Consider the following 24656-nt stretch of genomic DNA (forward strand, 5'->3'; position numbering starts at 1 on the left):
GGTGGTGATGATAGTAGCACCGCATACACAAGGGTTACTCCCGCCATCCTGTCTTCCGAAAAGACTTCATCCGATCACAATCAATCTTCACCCCGAGCGCACTTCCTATTGCAACCCATAATCATGGACCTCCTGCGAAGAGCGCACGACAAAATCATCGTCAAAAGCGTCGACGCAGACCGCCACCTCCGCCTCGTCAGCTCCCTAGACAACGACTCGATCCGCCCAACCCGACTGCAAGACCGAACATGGACGCAGCTCACCTACATCTCATTCTGGTTCTTCGCGACTGCAAACGTAAGCAATCTAGACGCAGCGTCAACAGGGCTCACGGTAGGATTGAGCATGTGGGGAGCCGTCGCGTGCAGTTTCGCGCGCTGGTTCCTGGCTGGCATTCTAATGGCCTTGAATGGCCGCGCCGGCGCACTCTATCACATTCCGTTTCCAGTGCAGTGTCGAGCTAGTTTTGGCGTTTGGGGAGCGCTCTGGCCGACATTTAATCGGGCTGCTATGAGTGTTGTCTGGAATGGGGTTCTGGCTGTGCAGGGGGCGCAGTGTATTTAGTGAGTTCTCATCGTTTCTGAACAAAATAGGCTTGAGAGTCAGTGTTGATTCGGAACAGTGTTTTCCTCCATACCATATTTCCGTCTATGGAGAATATCCATGACAAGATGGGCCCAAGTTCGGCTCTCAATTCTGCGGGGATGATATGCTTCTTTGTATACTGGTTTGCTATCGTCATCCTACTCGGTATGCCCGATGGCTGAATGCCTAATTTGTAAAGGGTAATAAACTCCGCCTTCCTATTCGTCCCCGTACCGAAGATGAAACCCCTGGTATACATTAAAGTATTCGTCTACTACGCCGCCTTAATTGCCATGACCGTATGGACAGTCACTCTCGCAGGCGGAAAAGGCTCAGCCCTCCGCATGGGATCCAGAATCCACGGCTTCGAAAAGAGCTGGATGGTCTGCCGGTTCCTCTTCATTGGTCTAGTAAGTTGTACGACATTCATCTCCAACGCGTCTGACCTCCAAAGGTACGCAAGGAAACCATCCGACGTCCTCTGGGGCCAATTGTTCAGCTTTTCGTTCCCGCGTTGCTGGTGGCTGACTTTGGGAATGTTATTGCGAGTGCGAGTGAGAGTGTCTTTGAAGAATCGGTTTGGAATCCGCTTGATTTTCTCGATATGCTTATGGCTGGTGAACGGTATACGAGTGAGAATCGGACTGCTTGTGCGTTTATCTCGTTGTCGTTGGCTTATTCGACTATGTTTTCGGCGATTTTTTGAGAATTCTAATCCGTGAGTTGCATATTCATACCACCCCTGTCCATATCTTGGGTGAAACGGTTCACTTCTAATTGGTTTTCCAGGGCTGGGAATGACATTGCCTCCTTACTCCCGAAGTACATCACCGTCAAACGGGGGTTTCTTATCTGCGCTGGTATCCTTTCCTTTCCGCCTAGCCTTTCCCCTGTTCACTATTCCACTGACAGATACAGTCCTCTCGTACGCAATAAACCCCTGGTACCTCCTCTCCTCAGCCTCCGTTTCCACCGACTTCCTCTCGAGCTATCAGATCTTCCTCAGCGGGATAACCGGAATCCTAATATGTGACTACTATCTGCTCCGCCGGGGGCGTCTGAACATTTCTGACCTGTACTCCGCTAGTACATCCGGCTCATACTATTACTTCTATGGTTTCGGTATTCACGTCTTTGTCGCATACATTGCGGCTATTGTACCGAACTTCTACGGGTTCTTGAACTCCATGGGTGTTGATGCGAGTATTGGTGTTCAGAGATTCTATTATGTTGCTTATATGGTTGGGCTGCTAGTGGCCTTTGGGCTGTATTATGCACTTGTCAGGATCTGGAGAGTTGAGGATGTTATTCTCCGTGTGCCAGGCGCCCCGCAGCTACCCCATTCCCAAGCACGCCTTAGTCTCGTTCTCTTATATTTCCAATCTGAGGAAATAGCATCAGTATGGGCTCTTCTAGGCCAAATAAGCAGGATGTTGGTCTTGTTTCCGGAAATATCACGACCTGGGCGGGTCCGCAACATATTTAACGGCTGCGTACTCTTTGGCAACGTTGCCTCCGCCAAGCTAAACAGAACGCCGACCCTGTCTGCGGATGAGCAGCTGGTATATGGGCTGATTGATGATCATGATGTGGAAGAATGAAATATCTGGGCCCTCTCACGAATGACCGTGCCGAGAGGGCCGCTGCGGGCTTCAAGTACAGTTCAACCGAATCCGAAGTCTCATGGGTATTCTTTCAAAGACTTTATATTCAGCTCTCGACTATGATGACGGTACCAAGTCACAGCTCCTGGATGTTGTGGAAAGCACAACAAATATCCTCGCTCATCGTCCTTACCCAGGCGCTGATGCTGCGACGCCGCCTCTCCTTGTTCTCCACATGGCGGCAGCTTTTGTGAAGTTGTCGACAATTCGCCATTTTCAGCCCTTATGCGGGGCTCTGGATGCGGCTATGACGATCGCCCAACGTATGCCAATTTTGCTGAATGACTACGTGGAAGTGACAGGGATAAGAACATCGTCTCCCTCCTCCGCTATTTTGCTCTACAGTGTCAGTACCGCCTAGAGAGTTAGCACCCAGTCTCCGGTGGCCCAGACATTTTATATTTTAAAACCCATCTCTCAGCATACCTAGAACCACTTCCCACTACGATGCGTCTTGAAGGCCCTATTAGTGGCGATATGGTACCACTCCGCGGGGCCACCGGAGGCGCCCACAAACCTAAGGTTCCCAAGTCGTGATCAGCAAAGAGCCCGCTGCTCAAAGTACTCCCCTGTCTTCAGGAAATGTCCCTTTCTCCCGTTCTGGCACTATCGATGGCACCTCGATGCTAGCAACCACAAACAAGCCACCGCTGTTTACCAACTCCACCTTCGAAGTTTGGCAGTCTCACTGGTCAGCAACTGCTCGCTGACACGGAGGGGCTCGACGACACATTTCAGGAAGTTGTGACTTCCCTTCCTAATGTAGGGTATTTGCGATGCAATGCCGTTGACTGTTTGCCTCTTTACTAAGTTTACAGACTGGAGCCGGACTTTGCACACAATTGAGGCATCTATTCAGGGGACTCGGACGTCGATTTTATGACCGAACTGCAGAAATCTCCGGATGGATGAGAAAACCGCCCACATTCGTCTGAGCACAACTTGCTTCCTCTCATTGGAATCTGTGGGATTTGTGGTCGGCCAGGCGCATGATGACCTATAGGTATTCTCCAAGTTGGTCACGCTGAGTATGAACCCCTCAGCAACTACTTGACGGAAAAGTTGTGCACTGGTATCATCACACCCACCCACCAAGGTACTGGTATTTGCACGAAGAAATACGAAGCTACCTGGTTGCCTGGTGATGATTCTTCTTGGGAATCGGACCCGAATACTGCCAGGTTCTATGCCCGACCACTTGTATTGGTTGCACCTGGCATAATTGGCGGGTCACCCCATACCGGGTAAAATGTCCCGCCACCATATCATTTATTTATATACAGACGTCGAAAGGAAGTCTAACTGAACACCCTCTATAAACTCACGCGACTATGACCACCTATTACCAGCCATACTGAGATACGAGACCTAGTACGCACTGGCAGGAACGAACAACGGCATCGAATCCTCCCAGCTTGAATCTGTCAAGACCTGCTTATTCTTCCCATCTGCATCCATAATTATAACCTGTCCATAGGGCTGGAACGTATTATCATACAGGGCACACTCATACTGGAACCCAAACATCCCCGTCGAAAACATGATCCGCCCATCGAAGCTCCAGACAGCATGTGCGTCGTTCGCACCACTACTCGTCAAGACCTTAAGGTCCGTCCCATCCGGCTTGATCGTACAAATGTCGTAGTTATAAACACCTGTCTTCCGCGTGAAGACGATTCGTTCTCCGTCCGGCGAGAAGAAGGGGAGGTTATCCCACTCATTCGTAAGAACGGTAACGTTCCTCGTCGCAAGATCCATAACGCGCAGACCGAGTTGACTCCGATCACCATTCGTCGAGTTGGCGCCCCAAACACGGTAAACGATCTGCGTCCCGTCGTGGTTATATGTCGGGAAACCGGAATTGATAATTGACGTATTCGCGATACTCGTATTACTGCTCGTCAAAACCTCATAGTATGACCCGTTCGCCGTCGCACGAACTAGCCATCCCCCCGTCGTAGCACGAGACTGGAACCACGCGCCCTCGCCAAAAACAAGCCACTGACCATCAGGGCTCCAAGAAGGCTGGAAAGCACCAGCCAGACCCTGCGAGACAAGCGCGCTCGAAACAAGCGTGCTCTGGCTATTATCGTATGCGGCGTGCTCGTTAGACCCATTGGGGTTCAGCATAACGATTGAGGAATTGCCAAGTTGCTTCTCTGTCATGGCCATCCGGCCCTGGTTCGACATTTGGGGGAAGACGTCGGTGAATTGGTATTCCCAGTCGCTGTCCCAGGAGTAAAGCTTCTTGTTCATTGGGCGGATGTCCCACGCTGTTTTCTCGTAGACGATCGTCTTCCCGTCGGGAGACCAGGCAGGCGAGCGGATCGTAGTGTTCAGGTAGGTCTTTGAGGTTGTGTAGATGCCTTCGGCTGAGGTGCCCTTGAGATGGTACCCGATCGTGCTATTGTTAATATACTGAGGGAATGCCTTGACGCCAGGACCCGAAACTTCAATCCTGCGATCTCTCCCCGTTGCAAAGTCCACAGAGACGATATCCGAACTCGTGGAATCAATTGACTCGGGCCGGTGCGCACCCCACGTCGCTTCACGGGTCATTTCATAATAGACAATGCGCTTCCCATCGAGCGACCACTTCGGCGAACCCAGACTATACCCAGGCTTCGTAACAACACTCCTAAACCCGCTTCCATTAGGACGCACCGCGTAAATCGATAACTCCTGCGTATGCTCCCACCCGCTGAGACCCTGAAACGTCGGATCCCCATGCCCCGCCCAGTCCGTATTCCGATCACTGGAGAATGCAATCCACTGCCCATCCGGAGACCACGCCGGCCGGAAATACCCATTCATAAGTGTCTCGTCCACACTCGCCCGTATAGCCGGTATATCCGTAACATTCCACCTCTTCCCCGTGGCAAGTTCCGAAACCCAAATGTTAGCGCGGTATCCGTTCTCCGTACTCACGTACGCGGCGTGCGTCCCGTTGGGACTAAGAACAACAGAGTCCTCCATGGAGGGTGTAGCCAGGAGTTCCTGCAGATCCGACCCATCAGGTCGAACGCGGTAGATGTCTGAGTTCCCGTCGCCGTTGCGCTCGCCTGTGAATGTGATCCATTGCCCGTCGGGCGAGAAGGTGGCGTGGTATTCAAAGATTGGATCGGAGAAGAGAGGACGCTCGTTGGTGCCGTCGGCGTTGGCGATGTAGAGCTCTGATGTACCTAGTGCGATGCGGTTCATGAGGAAGACGCCTTCCTTGTCTGATGGGATGGACGAGGATCGAGGGTGGGGGTGGGGGTTGGAATGTGACGAGTCCGCGTCGCGGGCGTCGAGGCCGAGTTGGCCGGCATAGGGGCAGGCGGATAGGGCAGGCGTAGCCAGGAGGCCGAGAAGTGGCACAAGGGGGAGGATATATGCCCGCATGGTGAGATGCCAGGGCAAAGGTATGGAGGACGATGAAGATCAGATAAGATGAGGATAAGATTGATAACAGAACCTTAATCGAATCTGCAGGGACAGACAGGGTTGTCCTTTGTGGCGCTTTTCTATATTTTTTATACCAGGTGATCTGCATCGGATTACTTCTTAGGGGAATGACCGCCGAGTTTCATCTGTCTCTTGTTGCGTTCGGAGTTAGCAGTGGGTATCTGTCTGCAATTGATAATGGTTTGATTAGCGATTCATGCTGAAGGCTTGTTGCAGAAACTGTTTTGCTTGGCAGTGGGGTTCTGCAAGTAGAATAATAATTGCTAGGGCGTTATTTCTGTCCAATGAATTTCCTCTCATTGCCACATCCTTGCTCGCGCTAGCCGCCGAGTGATAACAACGAAGGTGCGGAAGGTGTCCACCAAGCCCTACAAGGTATAAGAAGTCGTATGTCGCAAACCTCCTTGTCCCAGTCAATCCTAGCTGATACCTCAGACCGTGCTGATGGAGTGTAGATACACGATCTTATCGATCTTGACACCGACATCCGCAGCGCGGTCCACCGTATCGCACTCCACTGAGTCCACTCCCTATCAAAAGGTATTGAGATCGACACTTCACTTAACGGTATCGAGTTTAGATTCCACCAAGCCTTGTATGGCAGAGGGCTTCGCTGGTCATGGCAGCTTGCTCTCTGGGCAGACTGGGCTCCGTATTCCTCCAAGAGATGCCGGCGTGGTCTAGGACTAGAGACTTCAAAGTACCCTGTATTCACATTGCCTCTACCGACACGACAAACTGCGCAATACCGAATTCCATCGTTAGACCTCGGGATAGGGTATTCGCTGTGACAAGTTCAAAATTCTTCACCAGGATAATCTTGTACTCGCCACCGGGACAGACACTACATATCCTCCGCTTCCCGAGTCCAAACATATTCCTGTTGAAGCACGATTGGCAAATGACCTGCCGAGTTGCCTTGGCGGCTCCAAGTAGAAGATTTCAACATACTGAACAACAGAACAGGGGAAAGAAAAAGAAAAAGAGAATTGTTATGTCCACTACTTCCCGTGCAGTTTTACCGCGCTAAAATAACTACCCTGTATTTCTATTTACCTACCTTCTATACCCATCTCTATTCTACTTCTTCTACACTTATCTTCAAGTCCTTTATTATTCTATACTTATCCTCAAGTCTTTTAAATAAGTATATCTTGCCTGTTACTCCAGGGGGTATCCCCTCCCTCTAGTTATAATTTTTAATCCCTTTTAGGGATATTAGGGAGACCCTACACTCCTTTATTCAAGGGCACCTTATCTTGTTTTCTGCTTGGGTAGTAAGCGCAGGGGTATACAGAGTAGACTACTAAGTACACAGAGTAGTAGACTTAAAAATATAGGGTGTGGAAGAGTAACTAATACCTAATATAGTTTAACGCGGTGAAATTGCAGGGGAGGCGGTGAAAATAACAATTCTCAATAAAAATTGGTATTCGTGGGGTGTGGGGAGGAAGCCACGGGCAGATGTGGGAAGTGTGTGGGGTGAATATCTAGCACAAGAAAAGCTTGGTGTCGACCTTTGGTGAACGCTAAGAATCCGCTTAACGCCAAACTTACTATTAGTCAGCATCCGCTCGGTCACAAGTATATCATATTGTTTCTATTTCCTATTTTAATTGTTTAGCTAACCCCTATTTTCTTCTGTGTATAGTGTAGCTTCGCTGCTAGACTCGATGAATCGGACCTTCATATTGGGGAGGTGAGATACCGAAGATTACGTACGCCGCGGACTCCGACACTTGGCAAACTGGCTTGTTCGGAGCATCTCGAGGGGTACGAGTGTGCTGTTCCAGCTGATTCTCCCTCGTATACAGTACACGCAGAGTCCCCACTTCTCAAGTGGTGAGATGGTGATAGCGGGCGGACAGGAGCCGAAGTTGTGCCCAAGAGACGTAGACTTGTGCACGACAGCCCTGTGAACATGAGCCCAGTCTATGGACACAATACCTGCTTAATCAAGCGGAAGGCTCCGAGAAAGCGGAGCATCTCGCTGGAGGCGGGTCCCCCGAATCTGCGGAGAGAAGACCGATAGGGGTACAGGCGTTCGGGCTGATCTACCACTCCCAGGTTCTCTCACCATATGATGATCCTAACCATGCCTGTGACCGAGAATCTGGAAAAGCGACGGATAGCTCCATAAGTGGTACCGCGGGGCCCCAGACCCCGGAGTGTAGTCTTGGAGTCTTACAGATACAGGGCTGATCATAAATACCACGCAGTTTCCCATTTCCTTATGGCAGTGTCTGGGACATACTGTCTGCACTATCCAAGATGTACAGCTACCTCAATCTCCTTCCTCATTTCATGAACGGCACGGTTGCCAAATGAGCGTATGTCTCTCTGTCGGCCATTGCCACTCTTCCAGGCCAGTTCAACAGATCTGCGCTTGATGCTCTGTGGCTGACATCAGAGGCTACTGACTCACGTCTTTCACAAACGTGAGTGCCACAAGCTCCATTTCATGGCCAGTCGGTGGGCTGATTGTTTATTTCCAGCCTCGACTACGCGAATAAGACGGAGTTTGTCGCATACGACAGCAAATTCTTCAACATTATCGGTCCAGACGCAACAATCGAACACGTCCAAGAGCTAGCATTCCAATCTCACGAAGCCCCTTGCTACCTCAAAGATACAAATCAACTGTTCTTTGTTAAGTGGGGTCCTCCACGGGGAGACAACGGCACGCATCCATGGCAATACCTGCTCGACCTGGATACAAACGAACTAATAAAGATCCGGACTAACCCTCCAACATATAATGCACACGGGTGTGTGTACTACAATCATTCAACGTACGTCGTCACGGACGGGTACGGGGATAAGCAATCAGGGCAGTTAGTCAGGATAGATCCACGGACGCTCAAGCAGGAAACGCTGCTTAATAATTTTCTTGTTCAGCCTTTTGCTGGGTTCAATGACTTGGAAATTGATCCGCGTGGAAACTTCTATTTGACTGATTCAAAGTCAGCCTGGGTGGGTACTTCTAGCATCAAACTTAGATCACAAAGACTGATACTCTACAGAGAAGGAGAATCATAGACTTCGCAATGCCAGCCAACCCAACAGTCTACTTTGTCCAGCGCGACACCTACAGAATGAAACCAGTGCACATCACCGACGGAAACGCAAACGGGATCGCTATCTCTCCAGACGGAAGCACGCTCTACGTCCCCGACACAGGCGTCTCGAAATACTACCCCACGGAAAGGACGCCCTACGGGAATCGCGACCTCTCAGCATTCGACATCTCGCCGTCTGGGTCTATCTTGTCGAACCGGCGACTTCTATCGAACCCCATATCCTACTTCTATGGCATTCGCGTCTCCCGGAACGGATGGATCTTTTGTGGTGCTGGGGATGGAGTCGATGTTATTGACCCAGAGACTGGGTTTACTCTGGGAACGATTCGGGTTGGTGGGGGTGATAATCTGGCTGTTAGTGTTGCGTTTGGGAGGTATGAGTTGTGGATTGCTGGGAGGGGTGGGGTTTGGCATGTTAAGGGTGTTCGTGAGAGGTTGCATCGCGATTGGTGAGAGTATATTCCTTTCATGTCTTGAGGATGGAAATAATAGCAGTGGCAAGGCATCCATCAGCAAATCAGAGGGGCAGAAGTGTGGTTGATGATGATTATTGATCTCTTCGAGGGCGCAAACCCCGAGTCCAGCCACAACGCTCATGTCAACGTAACCATAGAAAGGAAGCTTTGTATTGTTGCCTGAGTTGTGCCAGAAAGTGATCGATAAGTACGAGCGCTATGATAAGGAAATATGGAAATGTTGGACGTATGTGGATGGCGAGAGCGTTGTTTTGTGGCGACTGCGGTTGGCTGGATCCTAATGAGAATGCGCGCCATATCCACCATGATGGGTGACCCCTTGCCATAACGGACCAGTGAAAAGTTTATTGTATTCATCGTCTTGAAGATATTCATGGACTGTTATTGATACACCAGGGTTGACATAGTAGTATGGAAGGCAGGGCCGGCGCCTCATGATTATCCGAGTATATCCAAACCAAGAATGAAGGAACTTTTATGAATAATATGCCAGAGCAGCTTGTGTGAAAGAGGATAGGAGACAGGAACAGTCTATTACCAATCCAAGAAGGTATGCATGTGAAGTAAACATGACATCCTAATAATGATAAATTCTTCCTCTTTGAATACCTTGTCCAGCGAACTTTTGGTCCGGGCAGGTCGGGCGGGGCCCGGTCAAATTGAATAAGCATATTCATGAGCCGAGACATCCTCGCCAGCTCACGTCATACGTAGAGTAGAGTAAAGGATGAAGTGAGGCCGGAGAATGTATGAGATGCCATCTCATCTTGGTGAGTGAACGATTGCCCCGAAGACATATAAGATCCGCCGGCACCCATGTCCGAACTAATCACCAATCCCAGGATCGTACGGACAGGACAGGATACGGAAAATGCCTTCAAAGCGTTGGAAAAAACACTCATCCCAGCCTAAGGGCTCGGGAATACAATCCGAAACCATTAACTCCCAACTCCAACCTACCCAATCCGACCCTAGAAATTCCTGCAGCCACGAAACCACCATAACTGACAACGCAGCCTGCCCGTCCTGCGGCTGGGTCATGGAGAACCTCTGCATCAGCCTCGCGCTCTATAACGTCCCGACGAGAGCATGGGCCTTCCCCGAGGGCACAGTGCCCATCATCTTCGAGTACTGCCGCAACTCCGTTAACCGCATCTGCGTACCCGCCGCTACCTTTGGGCAACGTATTCGCATGGCCGTCTACCCATACATCTACAATGGCGGAAACGAACAGCCTCTTTACGTACGTGAGTCGAGCTGTCCTTCGAATGTCTCTTCTGTGCCTGGCACTACAGGGACGTATGTGAGCGCGCTAGTGGACTTCCCCTCGTGCACCCCTGTGACTCCGGGCTTGATCCGAGATATTCTGCCAATGCTGCCGAGAGAGTATGGTGGGGAATGGACGTGGCAGTGGTGCCCCAGCTGGCATGATTATTTGATGTTCAGGTTGAGATGGTTCGAGTCGAATATTTTGAGGGCTGCATGGGCGGTCAAGTTCTGGTCGAATGTTCCATTTCAGCCGGACGGCGATAGGAAGGAGGTGACTCCGCTGTTGCAATTTCCTTCGTTGAGTGAGCGGGCCCCCTGATCTTAGATCACGCCTTCTTTATTGCTGTCTGGCTGGTACTTCCTGTTTAATCTTCTTGTTATGCTTTGTTTGCTGTCACTAGTACTTCGTTTAATAAGGAGTTTGTTGAATGGTCCTGAAAGGGAAATCACAGTATGGTACCGAGTCCAGTTCGTAGGAGTGCATTATGCATAGTAGATACTCGTAGTGCCTTCATCAGAGCCATTTTGATGTGATGCATTCAAAGACATATTTCCCGGCCAGGCTCTGTGAGCCGGGTTGCTGACCCGTAGCCTCTTTATCGAGCGCGAAAAGGCCACACAAAAATGTTGACATTTCTCTTATTGCTAAAGAGGTTTTACCTTGAGCAAAGGCCAAGCACGTAGATAAAGTCTGCTCTTTTGATGCGCTTTGAGTCTGAAGAGCGAAGAGGCATTGTTCTTTCAGAATCACTGAGTGGCAGGTGGACATGAATCACTATTCTTGCAGATTTTTTTGGACTTATCTGCTATTCATGCAACCCATATCATTCCCATCAGTCGATTACTGTGAATAAACTTGGCCCATGCAATACATGATGGTCCCCAAAATGTCAGCAGAAGGCAAAATGCCCATCAACTGCCAAGGCCCCGACAAGTTCTGCGATGGCTGCAAGCCACTCTTTAAGAACCAAGAAGTGATGTTCTGTCCGAGGAATCCCTTACGGGGTCAGGCAGAATCAAGCCCCTAATCTTCAAGACGATATCGATAGGCAGAAGGGTCCCTATCTGCATTGACGTCCCCGGAAAGATCGTACTCGCAATAATGAAATTCCACGAGCAGCAGGATATTCTCGATGACCGCGGCTACCTGGGCTTACACCTAAAGACCTCTAGAAAAAAAAAAAAAAAAACCAGACATGGCGATACCGATTTACGCGATGCTTGAGATACCCGAGGCAAATGATGTTACAAAGAAAATGGTCAAGGACCTGCTCAGTAGCCTGCCGACGGGGGGCGGGCTCAGTTGGATCCATAAACCTACTGCGGCACACTCAAGTTTGACCCGCTTGGGTTGGATGATGGGTCAAATTGCAGATGAGGGGAAGGAATACTCGGTCCTACACCTTTGCCATTTCTCGGGGAACGGGTGCTTGAGAGTCTGGGGACTTATGGGGTCTCGAAGGAGTTGGTGACCCGTGAAATGGAAGTCTTATAGTGGACTCAATATCGGCCCTGTCTGTTTGATTAAATTATTGCTATAAACATGTAATAGAAGCTATACTTTGTGCCAGAGAAATTTGTAAAACCCATCCATAGTATTATGTTCAAGATAATCATCTACAGTTGCCCCTCCAATTCTTGCACTTTCCAGTCTTATCTTCGCATATTGGGTCGAGGAACATCGACCCAGAATCCCGAGTTGGATACGGAACTCATGGCAAGAGGCCAATTTGAATGCTTAAACCCCAAGTAGCGTAGGGCTGTAAGAAGTGTAGGTATCGATACATCCACCTCCAGATGGCAGCCGTTTTCGTATCTGAAGCAGCGGGAACCTAGAGAGCCAAGGGCGGCACAGATGAAGCTCTTCTGAGACCCCAACGACATGCCCTATAAGCATTGCCATGGAGCCTGATCCTTGCCTCCCAGCGAGTGCAATAACTCGCCAACAAAATCTTAATTAAGGATATATATCACAGCAGCTAATCGAAAAAAAGATGAGCACTCAATAGCGGGGCCCAACGAGATGATATCATAACCGGGAAGGCTGTATTGATCTTGGATTGCGCAGGTATGGCTACAAGGTGTGCCTGAAGGGCTACGATACCGGAAATATTGAGGCTGTTCCGCTTCACTCGAGCCTCGACTTTTCGTTAGTGGCGCAGAATGTTGGAATGGGGTGAGAGAACTTTGCGTATGAGAGGCTGGTTCCCACCTTTGGAGATGCTGTGAGAAGACATGAGTCCTTGGATTCGGTCTTGGTTTCAAATGATGAGGGGTTTCGGCGCAGCGGGTTACTTCTCGCCTTTAGAGAGAGGCTGGCGATTCTCATGGATAAACAAAGCTTGAAGTCTCTGGCCAGATAAGTATACCCTTATCAGGGATATGCACAACCTATCCATAGGATCAACGATCGATGTAGACGGGCCTTTGCCACCCAAATGTTTCTTCTGTCCATTCGAGCCCCCGAAGCAGGAAGTTATTTGTTTTCTAAATGACATTCATTTTGCCAGCGTCTTTATGAGATGTTCCGACTTTGGAATCCTTTTAGTTGAGAGGAACAATAATCATTCTTGGAATTGAAAGACATTCGTAATGCCTGAACATTGAACAATGCTCATGGAACAAGGAACCAGGGATGGATAGTATGGATGGCCATTCAACAGATTCTTCCTTTCAAACGAGGCGTCTTTGTCGAAGTAAATATATAAACCACAAGACCACCGTGGTCTCCAACACTTCTGCATATGCTATATTCAATCTACCCGAAGCCTGCATTTACCACCAACAATTATTATCATAACTATCAGATATTTTGACGTCAAAATGGCCTCTGAAAATTCCTTCAACCAATCGGCGGACGAGCATGGCTGGAACGACCAGCCTGTATCAGAAGACGAAGGAAGCATGCAGCCCCAGAGGCAGTCCACTGACAATGACTCTGACGTGTCTGGTTGGAATTCCGAGAATGAGGCGTATGCGCCCCCTACGCCAACTGAGGCCCAAGCAAAACTGCACGAGATGCTAACCCGTTCCCGCAAGGAGCCGTCCGTAGAGCAAGAAACCGAAGACCTGATGGACTCAGCCACTGACTCCCGAAAGCCTTCTGTACAAGACTCGCTGATGGATGGTATTGAGAAAAGTCTGAGCAAAGCCCACCATCGTCTAAGCTCGGCCGAGCAATGGAGACGACCTTCTTCCTCTGCTCCTTCTGCCGGGGAAGACCCGCGACAACCTCCCTTCTCCGTCCCGTCTGACCAGGAGGATGCGGATATTAACTCACCACCCAAAAGTACCGCCGAGACGGAACTGTCCTCAGCTGCACCTCCCAACAGCGAGACACAAGAAGATGAGCGTGGGGAATACCCTCCTGCTACCTTGCGCCAGAGCGTGGCAGATCGTGCAGCGGTATTTGAGAAACCCGGAGGTGGCTCGCCAGTGCGCCCGTCCTTTGCTGACAGCGGCTTCACTGGTATTTCAGCGCCCAGGGATGGCCGGCGTAACGGTGTGCAGTTATCTCCCTCAGGTGGCGATCCTGGCTCACGTCGGCCATATCTCGCAGACGGGATTGACAAGTCGCCAGGTCCTCCACAGTCACCTAGGGCTGCTGTCGGTCCACGAAAAACTCCGCATACAAACAAGACACCGGTACCAGAGCCCACCAAAGCCCCAGCGAACATTCGGGGGGGATGTATTCCGAAGCCAGCTCTCAAGAAACCTCCATACGTCGATGTCTCGCCCGAAGAGGCCAAGGACCGGGAGGACTCTAGTGAGACATCAGTGAAGTCATCAGGCGTTCCACCGGGAAAGGCGGTTCAAACGGATTCATCCCCGAAAGACGAGAAACCGGCTAAAATACCATCAGCGCGCGCACCCCCGAAATGTCAATCACCCCTCGGAACGGGCATGGGATTCATGGAACACCCTGCTGTTGCAGACCGCCGCGTAAGTTTCGACGCGCCTGCCTCACGCGGGGCGTTATCGGCGCCACGATCTGCGCCTTCTTCGAGCCCAGTGAGTGGTCCTTCCATGCCCGACTATCAGCGAGAGGTCGTTGACGAGCCCGGCGCACCAAGAAGTTACCCGCGTAGACCCCCAGGCAAAGAATATGGCGGGAGCAATCGAGGTGCTCAGAGGGCAGAGTCTGTGACTGCCGTGGCGACAGGTGCCCTCCTGGGCCCAGATGAGCCGGCCTCTCCAAGCTACAAGCGGAAGCTTGTGGACAAGACTATCATTCCTACTTGGCCGAATACCAGCCCTGATTGGTCAGCCACACCTCCCTCGGCTCAACACTGCCAGTGTACCACCTGGGAGAACTGGTGTGATGACTGTGAGTATATGGAGACAAAGGTTAGCATGGCTGTTAGCCAGGATTATCTCAATTGCCACCCTAGCACACACCCCATCATGCTGGAATGTGTCCTTAAGGGAACGACCAGTGAAGCCGGCCACATCGCCATCTCCCTCGCCAGAAGCTTGACGAATTGGCTCCAAATCGACATTCGAGTCCATGCCGTCGTCCGGCGAGCTGCTTCAGAGAAGCACCGGGCAGGGAAGTGGTACGACCTGACGACAAGGGAGGCGAAGAGAAAAAATGAAGAAGAGAAGGGAAAATATGGTACTCTCAAGAGGGGCCCCAAGAAAGACACCCTACTCCAGCAGGTCTTCTTCTGGAAGTGGACCATGAACAGCGAGGAGAGGAAGGAGAAGGAGCGTCATGAAGCCATAAGACGGCGAGACTTCAGACTCATGCTTGACATTCCCTTCCTCGTGGCAGAGGGTGGGCCAGTAGAACAGAAAATATCGTCTAAACTATCCAAGTACGAGTACGTGAAAGTGAAAAAGCTCAAAATCATTAGGGCTCATCCCTGCTTTCACCGTCTGGCCTGGTGGGCGCGAACCCATCCCGAATCCAAAGACCGAAAAAAGTCGCACAGTGAAAAGTCCGGTTCTCCGCCTGCGCCAGAGACACCTGGTACTCCGAGTTCTCAAAAGACGGATAAAAAGAAGGAACGGTCCAGCTCGAGTGCCAAACCTTCACTCAAGTCCCACTTCTCGGGCACGTCCTCTATTGGCACGAGGGGGCGGAAAGAATCCGCTTCGCCTGCCTCTTCACGCGTGTCTCCAGAGAGTACAAGCAGTCCCCGAAGCGGCCGATCAAGCAGCCATAAGGATGCAGAGATACAATCATTCCTCACGTCTACCCCGTACAGCGATCCAAGCGAGAGCGGCCACCGGAGACGAAAATCAAGTAAATGGCGGGACACAGAGGTCGAATCGTTCCTCACCCCAGCTCCGTCCGGCGAGCACGACGGCGGGAGGCGCAGGACGAAGCACTCTCGGACGCACCGTGAGTCACGTCACCCTGATGAGCTTACTGAGATGCGCGTTCCTGAGCCGGTGGCGGAATCTAATGTTGGTCCTATGGGAGAACGCTGGGCGTAATGTATTCGTCTTTGCTGCTGCATGGACAACATGACCGCAATTGGGTGGGAAAGATGGAGTTGTAGCACAGTTTGTATGGATTGTCAATTAATTTCTTATTTTTTTAAATTATCCGATTCTATCATAGTAGCAAAAATGTAGAGTAATTGTACTAAACCCGATTTCAACTTATCGACCATGGCCGTAATCCGCATGTGTTTCCCAGTCCATACAGTGGAGGTTTTAGTGATGCTGAGCCCAACCTATTCACCAGAGTCCTTGATGTGATGCATCCTCTATCCGGCAAGTGCCTTTGAATCGCGATCCGAAGGCGTGGGTCTGTTGACAGGCGGGTAGTTACTCACAATGCGATATCAATCTAACATCATCGTACATATCAAACAGGATCTCAAATTATGTAGTTATTGTACTAGCGTTTTCAATGCATCAAGGGCAATAAAATTGTAGGTATTCTGGAGGCTGTCTTCGAATGTAGCTCTTGCCAATAACTCGTATGCTTCATTCCATAAGGTATCTGCCCTTTTTTTTGGCAGGTTCACTATGCCCTATGTCCATTGGCCAACAAAGACCATGTCCTCTCTAAGAACAACGACGCCGCAATACAAAGGTTTTATACAAGGTTCCAAAGCCCTGTATATACAAAGCCAACTAAGAGTATAAAGAGCAACGTCTCTGCAATTGTCCTAACGCTCATATAAGCCTATTGCCTCGCCCAATTCGACACTGTCTTAACCAAAAGAACGCAAGCCAAAGGTAACTAACCCTTGAGCCGCCGAAATGCAATCCTTCTCGAGAACCAAACCCAAGCACCGTCCCAACTTGTTACCAATCATCCAATTCCATAAACCACGGGCAAATCCGCATGGCTGCATCTACGGCACCGGCTGCACAGACTACGCAACAATGTGCGACCCCTGCTGGACACGACTCGAGTCAGGCAAAAGCCCCTCGCCGTTACCGGTAAGCCCCTGTCTCGAATTCAACACAATGTGCGACTACTGCTGGCGCGCATACGAGTGGGTCGGCGTGAGCCGCAGTGTCGTAGGCAAGAACGACCCCTGCCTCGACGTGATAACCATGTGCGACGGGTGCCGAAAGACATTTAACGCACTGCGGAATACAATACCCGCTTCTTACCTCCTCCCCAAACCAGGCACGTACCCCGTGAAAATTTTCCGGCGATTCAAGCCCGAAGACGGCGCTACGCAGCAAACTATCCATGATATTACCGAGCATATCATGAAAAATGTATCTGCGCGGTTTGCGGAGCACGTGACAATCCACGCGTTTGCTATAACGCCTGTTGGGGGGAGGGCGCCGGCTGCGGTGTGGGTACTTATTGACTTGCCGTGTTTTGTGGAGGTCGATGTTGAGCTCTTGAGTGTGTTGTTTGATGCCTTGCCGGGGGGGAGTGAGCGGTGGATTGTGAAGACGCCGATGGGCGAGCAGTGTATTGCGTTCTTTCGGATGTGCTGGTGGCGTACGAAGATGGAGTTTCATGCTTATGATACGTTGCCTGTTTTGACGTGAGCTTTTCGTACATATTTGGTTTTGTGGGTTGTTTGAGCTGACATTATCAATAGGTGGTGCTGCGATGGGTGTCATCCGCCGCTGACTCTGTTTGAGGGTTGGCCGATTTAATGACAGATATGGATCTGCGTCGGTTTATTGAAGAAATGAGATATATAGACAGAGTTATCTGACCGAATACCATCATGTAAAATGAATTAATATAAGATTCGCGTGCCTAAGTACTGTATCATAAAGTAGGAAATGCGCTCCGAAATATAACGCTGGTGGGCCGGTTCACAGTCGTTCGTAAATATAGTGTGAGCGAGAGTAATTTTTTGACCGCTCCTGCATCTGAACCTCTGAACCAGATGGAACGATCTGAAAAACCAATTGCGAAATTATGTCTCCAAGCACCGAGTCCTAGACGGTTGAAAAGTGCAAACGTTACTTGTGAACCTTGACAACGAGTCTATGAAATCCATTGTATGCATACAAAGGTAACACCGCCGAGGCAATGTCTTTCTTTCTCCAGCAGCGGTATATAAAGACCTTGGCTCAATTTCTGTGCCAACTCAGACGAGCTACCCATATCGCATTGATTATGGAGCGGAAACTCGAGAACTCGTTGCCTTTAAGGTTGACTTCAAGTCGGATCTCGACCGGGATCTCAAATCAATCCTCAAATCTTCCTCCTCTAGTATCTCCTATTTCGGCCACCATGGCTGACAGCCACCAGTGCGACTCCTTCGATTACTGCAGTCTGCCTCCCCCCGACCCCATTTGCAAAGCCTGCGAAACCTTCTATGAAGAATTAGCACCCCATACCTCCCTCGACGACCTCGCAGGCCTGTTAGACCCCACATACACATGGTATTTCTCGAGGAAATTCGACGCCATCCCTGACGCTGCCCTGGTCCACCAAGTAGTTCAGCAGATAGGCGCGGCAATCGGGGCCTTCCTAAAATTTGAATTCGGTTTACAAAGTCACGGTCGTCAAGCCTAGTCCGTTGAAAAGTATGGCCGTTGTTCACTTCATGGTTGATCTTCCCCGAGGCGCGGGTTCCGCGTCCGCAGTTATGGGCGTCGATTTTTGAGGGGTTCGGGCCTGGTGAGTGGAAACTAAACTTCAGTGGGACGGATCCGTTGAGGAAGAGGCTGTTGTTCTTTAAGGGGAGCAGGGATCCCAATGCGATGGAGTTGGATTATGAATGAGGTTGGAGGGTGAAATTCCTTGGGGTTGCGACTATACCTAGCCGCTATCTTAAGGCCCTTTCTTTACGTAAAGACTGCCTCTTGTCCTTTCTTTTCTCTTTCTGTCATCCCATTGCGAAATTATTGTAATTCCTTTCTAGTGCTTCCCGTTCCCAGACCATTTAGCTGGCTATGCGTGACCATTGCCAGCCTAATCGGTGCGTAGCGCGAGATATCGGCCTCGACATCCTCCCTTTCGGGGTGCGGGAGTAAGAAGAGACGGAATAGCAAAGAATCGAAATTTGCTTGCTCCGAGATTTAACCAGAATGCCGGAGACGCTGTCTTTCCTCCGTGGCTGGCTCACCTCCAAAGGTTCCTCAAGAACACACTTGAAGACGACTGAAATCCGCGATCTTCAAAGCATTCATCTGTAACCTCTCGTGATCTCTCCATCTCCAGTCCAATCGGATGCCAGTTGAGGTACAAGCTTTTATACGCAGCCCTGGCAAGGCACCCGACATCATACCAAGGTCCCGCCATTGACAGGCCACTGATCGACAGCCGGCCGCCCTGCCAAGGGAGTCATGATTCCACCAATCGGGCGGAATGCCAGAGACTGACTCGTTGGCCGTTGCTTCGCTTTACGGCCCGAGAGGGCTGCGGAGCCCTTTGGCAGGGAGTTATGTCATTGCGACGAGCTGTCAGATTCTGCGATCGAACCTTGGAATGCGCGCCACGCGGCCAGGGTCTCGGCTTGCCGGTCTGCTCTGGTCGTTTCTGCAGCGGTGAGGCAATTTCTGTCTATAGCCTAGTATCTTTTCCTGAACATGTCTGGCCAATTACGTAGTGGTTGTCATGAGGGTAGCATACCACTGCGTTCCTATTTTGGTGTGGAGGGCAGGCGTCTGGGTTGTCGCAGGAAACTACGACCGCAATATACATTATTCGTGATTCAGGTCTACAATTTTAGAGACCCTGTGGGCTGGAACTCTGCAGACTCTGCTCTTTTGACAAGGAGCTTCCAGCACTCGACTATGCCTAACCAGACCGTGACTGCCGGGTGATGTAACCACTCTCCATCCCCAGCTCCACCCTTGTTCCCTGGTCAATATTAAAAGTCTTTGCCAGTCTCGTGCGACCGTCACCGTTTTATTTTCCCCATTGTCAATCAAATTTCGACTGGTGTTCTGCTCGCAATTAACCATGTCGCGCCCAAGTATGATAAATATGGCGACGTCAAGCACCCGAAACGGTACGCAGCGGGCCTGAACACCCCATTCGTAAAGTCGCAGCTCACGATTTCAGATGTCGATGAAGGCCATTACAGCTCAGGTGACACCATCACTCAACAACCAACCTGGCATGGGAGCATGCGCCAGGAACACTCGCTAGCGGGTCGCCCTCGCGATGAGGATCAAGATCAAGCTCCGGGACGCGGTCAAGCTTACCTACACCCCGAGTATAAAAGTCTCAATCCCGATTATGGCAAAAATCACCCCAATGGCCCCGTTTGGAGCTTGGCTTCACCGCTGCCGCGCGTTGTCCGCCCAAGAATGCGCCCGGAACCCGCGCCTGCAGCAGAAGAACCGCCTTCAGACACAGGGAGTGACACGACCCGCCGCTACCAGGGCCCAGAGGGAGAACACGGCGATAGGAAAAGCTTCAAGCGGAATATCAACGCCGAGCGAGATACCGCGTCAGAAGAGCCGCCCGCTGCAGAACCTTCTGACCCTGAGCAGGAGAGAGCAAAGGCCGAGGTGCAACAGGCGACGCCAGACAAACGCGAGTTCTTCAACCGCTGGGGCAGAGTGCGCTATTTGGTCCGCCAGGAAATCGCCGAGTGGCTGGGTGCCACGCTTGCCATGACGCTCGGTCTCTGCGCGGGCTTGTCGACCTACACCTCGGCGAACTCGGCCGGCTCGTTCCCTTCTCTGGCTGCCGCTTGGGGGTTTGCCTTTATGATCGGCATCTACATCTCCGGTGGTGTCTCTGGTGGTCACCTCAACCCAGCCATCTCAATATCCATGTCCATCTGGCGAGGGTTCTCCGGGCGCAGATGCTGGACCTATGCGCTCGCGCAGATCCTCGGCGCCATGACGGCCACCGGCATTGCCTATGGGCTCTACCGCGACGCCATCATGGCCTCCGCAGCATCGAGCAATGTACCGCCCAACCAGTCCGGCGCAAAGGACGCACTTATCACCCTCCCCAAGACATTCGTGGCACCCGCCGCCGCATTCTTTACCGAATTTGTTGGCTCCGCGATTATCATGGGTGCAATCCTTGCCCTGGGAGACGATGCCAACGCGCCCCCCGGCGCCGGTATGCAAGCGTTCGTCATTGGTATTCTCATCACAGTCCTTGTTCTGGCACTGGGGTACACAACGGGCGGGTGCTTCAACCCAGTCCGTGACTTGGGACCCCGTCTAGTTATGCTCATGGCTGGCTGGGGAGGGAACTTGTTCAAGGAGTACTATGCCTGGTGGATCTGGGGTCCTTGGGCGGCTGATATCTCCGGGATGCTGTTTGGGGGTTTCCTGTACGACGCTATTATTTTTACCGGTGGCGAGAGCCCTGTCAACTATCCCCAGAAGCGGTTTAAAGGGTCGAAGATTATGAAGGAGAGGAACTGGCGGAAGATGACGGGGTTTGGAAAGAAGAGCAAGATAGAAGATTTGGAGAAGGCTACGAAGGAGAATGAGTAAGGCAAAAAAGTTCATTTTCATCTCATTGTGAATCTGAAGATATTTTGGTTCGCGCCGTCTGTTGTCTTGGCTTGTCTTCTGTGATGCATCCAGCCATAGAGTTCTGATGTCTGATTTAATATGAGTTTTGACCATGTACTGTCTTTGCTAGACTAGATTTGTTGAATTGCTCAGTTTGATTGCTGGCAAAGACGAAATTGCGTCTGATTATTCATTAATGCGCTCGGGTATCTAGCCAGGACGCCAGAGACAGCTAGTCAGCTGGTTATCTGCTTCTGGAGCTTTGTTTAGAAACCCTGGGTAGTCATACAAGCGCTATTCAGTCTGTTGATTTGATCTAGCACATAGCATTCAAAAAGTGTGGCTTGGCATCTTATTCCAGGTATCCATCGACTTTCTCTCCCAGAGCACACAGCGTAGTGTATACACACGAAACTACAACCGTTCGCCTGCCAACCACCCCTCAACCATCTCTGTAAAATCAGGACTATACAACCACTCCAGTTCAAAGGGCTCATCCTCATCCTCCACCTCCGCGCCACCAACCCCAGACCCGGAAATCTTCGGCAATCTCCTCTTATCAATCTGCGCATTCAACTCCAGCACCCGATCAACCCTCTCCTGCCTCCCTCTCTGCCAAACCTTCAGGCCCCTACTCCAGTCGCCGTCCCCGTAACGACACCTCCCCAACACAACCGCAAACGTAAAAACATTCTCAAAAGCCTGATTAATGCCCTGTCCGGCACTCGGCGGGATCGCATGTGCCGCGTCACCGAGTATAACCACGCGCTCGAACTCCGAACTCCATCTTTCAAGTTTCGGGACGACGTAGAAAGGCCAGAGGTTGATGCTCTTTGCATCGATCTCGGAAACGGCGTTTTGTGCGATTGCGGGGAAAGACTCGATGTTCTCCCGTAGGTAATCCACGCACCAGGTCTTATCGTTGAGAAGTGCGTCCCAGCCAGATCGACCAAGTTCCGGAGCGCGCTTTTGGCGCCCTATGAATGTCTCGCATCCATCTGGCTGCTGGAGCGCCATGACGAATGCGCCGTGTGTTTTGTTCATGATCGTCACGGGCATATGGTACCGCTCCGGCAAACGTAATTGAGATGTCGGCACAGACGCAGAAACGCCCATGGATTTTGTAAAAACCGGCTCGAGATCGGGGTAGAGATGTCTCCTAACCCTGGAATGAATTCCGTCCGCGCCGACGAGGATCGGCGCCGTATATATTGACCCGTCTTCGAATTCCCATGTTACGCTTGACTCGTTCTCCTCGAGGACGCGGGTAAACGTTTTGTTATAACATACCTCAATCCCAGCCTCCGCAACTACCTTTGAAAGTTCAGCGATGAGAATCCTCCTGTAGATCCTCAACCCGGGATACCCATACTTCTCGACCCCCCCAAATTCATACTCATCGACCGGTTCGTCGTCCTCCGTGTGGAAGTAGAGTTTCTCGAAGGTGTAGCCCTGGCTCCTGATTTGTTCGTAGACGCCCAGGTTATCGAGGATGTGCAGGGCGTTGGGGGAGAGCATTATCGCACCGCCGATGTCGAGGGGCGCGGGGCGGGATTCGTAGATTGTACAGGGGATGTTTTGGCTGTGGAGGGAGAGTGCGAGGGTTAGGCCTGAGAGGCCGGCGCCGACTATGGCGACTTTGGAGGTGGGGGTGGTGGTCATTGTGATTGGTGGTTTGGCTGTAGATTGTTGACTGTTGACTGTCGAGGTTGTCGTGAGGGGGAGAGTGAGGGATGGAGTTGATTTTGGTAATGTGCTGTTCATAACCTCAACATGTCATGGGGCATCAAGGACCTTAAATAGCATGGCCTACCATGGCATAGCCTCAACGGCCCCCAATTTCCTCAGCCCTATATACGACAGCAAAGGGATTCCAGCCGGATCCGAATTCGGATCCGAGGCAGTCTTGACGACCTCTAGGAAACGCCAAGCAAAGTAGTAGCAGGATTGGTAATGGAGCTCCGTACGAGCTTGTGCTTAGACTAGGACTAGCGCTTTGCTTGCCATCTGGGCCTCGAGTCTGAGGGCTTCGTGAGTTGATCCGGAGATCACGGTCATCTCCGGTCGGATCCGATTCCTTCTCCGGAGATGCAGAGGGCTTGGATGTATAAGTAAATTGATGCTTCGTAGTTTGGTATCAACAATGCTTAGCATTGCCTTGCTACCCATTCTAGTCTCTTCTAGACATTTTACATTAACTTTTTTTTTTGGTTCAACATACCGTTTCGCAACCCACATTCAACCGCTATGCATGCGCTTGTCATCGGCGGCTCTGGACGATGCGGGAAGCTCGTGATTGACGAGCTGCTCCGGCGAGGTGTGTTCTCACTGCTCTCTATGCGATCTAGAGGTAAAACTAGGCCACCCTAACGTTACTTTCAGGTCACAAAGTCGCAGCACTCGCTCGCAACCCGGTAGCCTTAGGAGATCCCCGGCCCGGGCTCACCATCATCAAAGGTACGCAGCTACTCCACGCCACGCCTCCATTCAACTATCATCCCACTAACATCATTCCCTGCCAGGAACACCAACATCCCTCACAGACGTCCGGCGCTCATTCACCCCGTTACCAGACATCATCCTTGTAACCCTCTCCGCCCCCCGCGCCAGCGATAGCCCCTTCGCGCCCCCAGTATCCCCACCAGATCTAATGGCATCCTGCAACGAGAACATCATAACCGCAATGAAAGAGTTTGGTGTTCGCAAGATCCTCATCCTGCAGGCTCTCGGCGTCGGTGTATCCTGGGGCAATATGCATTGTCTTTTGCAGTTGCTTATGGGAAAGTCAAATATGCGGTTTCAGTATGATGATCATAATGCGGTTGAGAGGGTGGTTAGGGAGAGTGGAATGGATTATGTTTTTGTTAGGCCGGCGAGGCTTATTGAGGATGAGACTGGTGTAGAAGGGGACAAGGTGAAAGTTTGGCCTGAGAATGGGGGCAAGGTGCCCCTTATGGCGAGTGCAAGACGAACGGGTGTTGCGAGGTTTATGGTTGATGCTGCGGAGCGGAATGAGTGGGATAATCAGGCGCCTGTTATTACTGATTAAACGAGTTTGGCATTGCAAACTCAGGTTTGTGACCTGAGCACCTAGCAGGAATGACAATCATACAAGTGCTTTCACCGTCTTTTCCCTTGTTAACAAGCGACGGCCCTCAGAACAACAACACCCTTCTGACTGAAGAACTGCAGGGCAGTGGGGGCCCGAGACAGCACGCTCTGCTTCTCCTATTGAGCGGCGGGACATGCCAAGCGGACGCTAC

The 24656-nt window shown here is 51.1% G+C and overlaps 8 protein-coding genes across 8 annotated transcripts; 6 read left to right on the forward strand and 2 right to left on the reverse strand.

The window, feature by feature from the left end:
- Nucleotides 1-123: 123 nt before the first annotated feature.
- Nucleotides 124-2186, forward strand: BDV17DRAFT_289899 (permease for cytosine/purines, uracil, thiamine, allantoin-domain-containing protein; the record flags this gene model as incomplete). Its single annotated transcript, XM_073761763.1, has 5 exons — nt 124-563; nt 623-727; nt 785-995; nt 1040-1235; nt 1504-2186. The coding sequence occupies 5 exons, from the start codon at nt 124-126 to the stop codon at nt 2184-2186; spliced, it is 1635 nt and encodes a 544-aa protein (XP_073617126.1).
- Nucleotides 2187-2902: 716 nt separating this feature from the next.
- Nucleotides 2903-5657, reverse strand: BDV17DRAFT_297744 (TolB family protein). The gene has a single exon (XM_073763555.1). The coding sequence runs from the start codon at nt 5631-5633 to the stop codon at nt 3618-3620; it is 2016 nt and encodes a 671-aa protein (XP_073617127.1). The 5' UTR covers nt 5634-5657; the 3' UTR covers nt 2903-3617.
- A 2310-nt stretch (nt 5658-7967) lies between these two features.
- BDV17DRAFT_297747 (SMP-30/gluconolactonase/LRE family protein) lies at nt 7968-9276 on the forward strand (the record flags this gene model as incomplete). The annotated part of the gene is made up of 4 exons (XM_073763556.1): nt 7968-8012; nt 8067-8134; nt 8192-8669; nt 8720-9276. 4 exons carry the CDS (start codon nt 7968-7970, stop codon nt 9227-9229), a joined length of 1101 nt encoding a protein of 366 aa, XP_073617128.1. The 3' UTR covers nt 9230-9276.
- A 4068-nt stretch (nt 9277-13344) lies between these two features.
- On the forward strand, nt 13345-15963 carry BDV17DRAFT_289902 (uncharacterized protein; the record flags this gene model as incomplete). The annotated part of the gene is made up of 1 exon (XM_073761764.1): nt 13345-15963. The coding sequence occupies one exon, from the start codon at nt 13345-13347 to the stop codon at nt 15961-15963; it is 2619 nt and encodes an 872-aa protein (XP_073617129.1).
- A 987-nt stretch (nt 15964-16950) lies between these two features.
- Nucleotides 16951-17493, forward strand: BDV17DRAFT_289903 (uncharacterized protein; the record flags this gene model as incomplete). The annotated part of the gene is made up of 1 exon (XM_073761765.1): nt 16951-17493. One exon carries the CDS (start codon nt 16951-16953, stop codon nt 17491-17493), a length of 543 nt encoding a protein of 180 aa, XP_073617130.1.
- A 2377-nt stretch (nt 17494-19870) lies between these two features.
- On the forward strand, nt 19871-21640 carry BDV17DRAFT_297750 (MIP/aquaporin family protein; the record flags this gene model as incomplete). Its single annotated transcript, XM_073763557.1, has 2 exons — nt 19871-19919; nt 19973-21640. 2 exons carry the CDS (start codon nt 19871-19873, stop codon nt 21370-21372), a joined length of 1449 nt encoding a protein of 482 aa, XP_073617131.1. The 3' UTR covers nt 21373-21640.
- A 72-nt stretch (nt 21641-21712) lies between these two features.
- BDV17DRAFT_259346 (FAD-dependent oxidoreductase) lies at nt 21713-23125 on the reverse strand. Its single transcript, XM_073757427.1, has one exon. It carries the CDS (start codon nt 23053-23055, stop codon nt 21808-21810), a length of 1248 nt encoding a protein of 415 aa, XP_073617132.1. The 5' UTR covers nt 23056-23125; the 3' UTR covers nt 21713-21807.
- Nucleotides 23126-23592: 467 nt separating this feature from the next.
- On the forward strand, nt 23593-24596 carry BDV17DRAFT_259347 (uncharacterized protein). Its single transcript, XM_073757428.1, has 3 exons — nt 23593-23710; nt 23776-23850; nt 23916-24596. Exons 1-3 carry the CDS (start codon nt 23641-23643, stop codon nt 24440-24442), a joined length of 672 nt encoding a protein of 223 aa, XP_073617133.1. The 5' UTR covers nt 23593-23640; the 3' UTR covers nt 24443-24596.
- The last annotated feature ends 60 nt before the right edge of the window (nt 24597-24656 follow it).

This window comes from Aspergillus undulatus, assembly GCF_047715775.1.
Source record: "Aspergillus undulatus strain CBS 261.88 unplaced genomic scaffold BDV17scaffold_15, whole genome shotgun sequence".
Taxonomy (NCBI): Eukaryota; Fungi; Ascomycota; class Eurotiomycetes; order Eurotiales; family Aspergillaceae; genus Aspergillus; species Aspergillus undulatus.

Bases quoted from the DNA above. Each gene is read 5' to 3' on its own strand.
- BDV17DRAFT_259346 (XM_073757427.1), bottom strand. From the start codon at position 23,055: ATGACCACCACCCCCACCTCCAAAGTCGCCATAGTCGGCGCCGGCCTC.
- BDV17DRAFT_297744 (XM_073763555.1), bottom strand. From the start codon at position 5,633: ATGCGGGCATATATCCTCCCCCTTGTGCCACTTCTCGGCCTCCTGGCT.
- BDV17DRAFT_259347 (XM_073757428.1), top strand. From the start codon at position 23,641: ATGCATGCGCTTGTCATCGGCGGCTCTGGACGATGCGGGAAGCTCGTG. The intron at 23,711-23,775 runs GTGTGTTCTCAC...CGTTACTTTCAG, and splicing joins TGACGAGCTGCTCCGGCGAG to GTCACAAAGTCGCAGCACTC. The intron at 23,851-23,915 runs GTACGCAGCTAC...ATTCCCTGCCAG, and splicing joins CGGGCTCACCATCATCAAAG to GAACACCAACATCCCTCACA.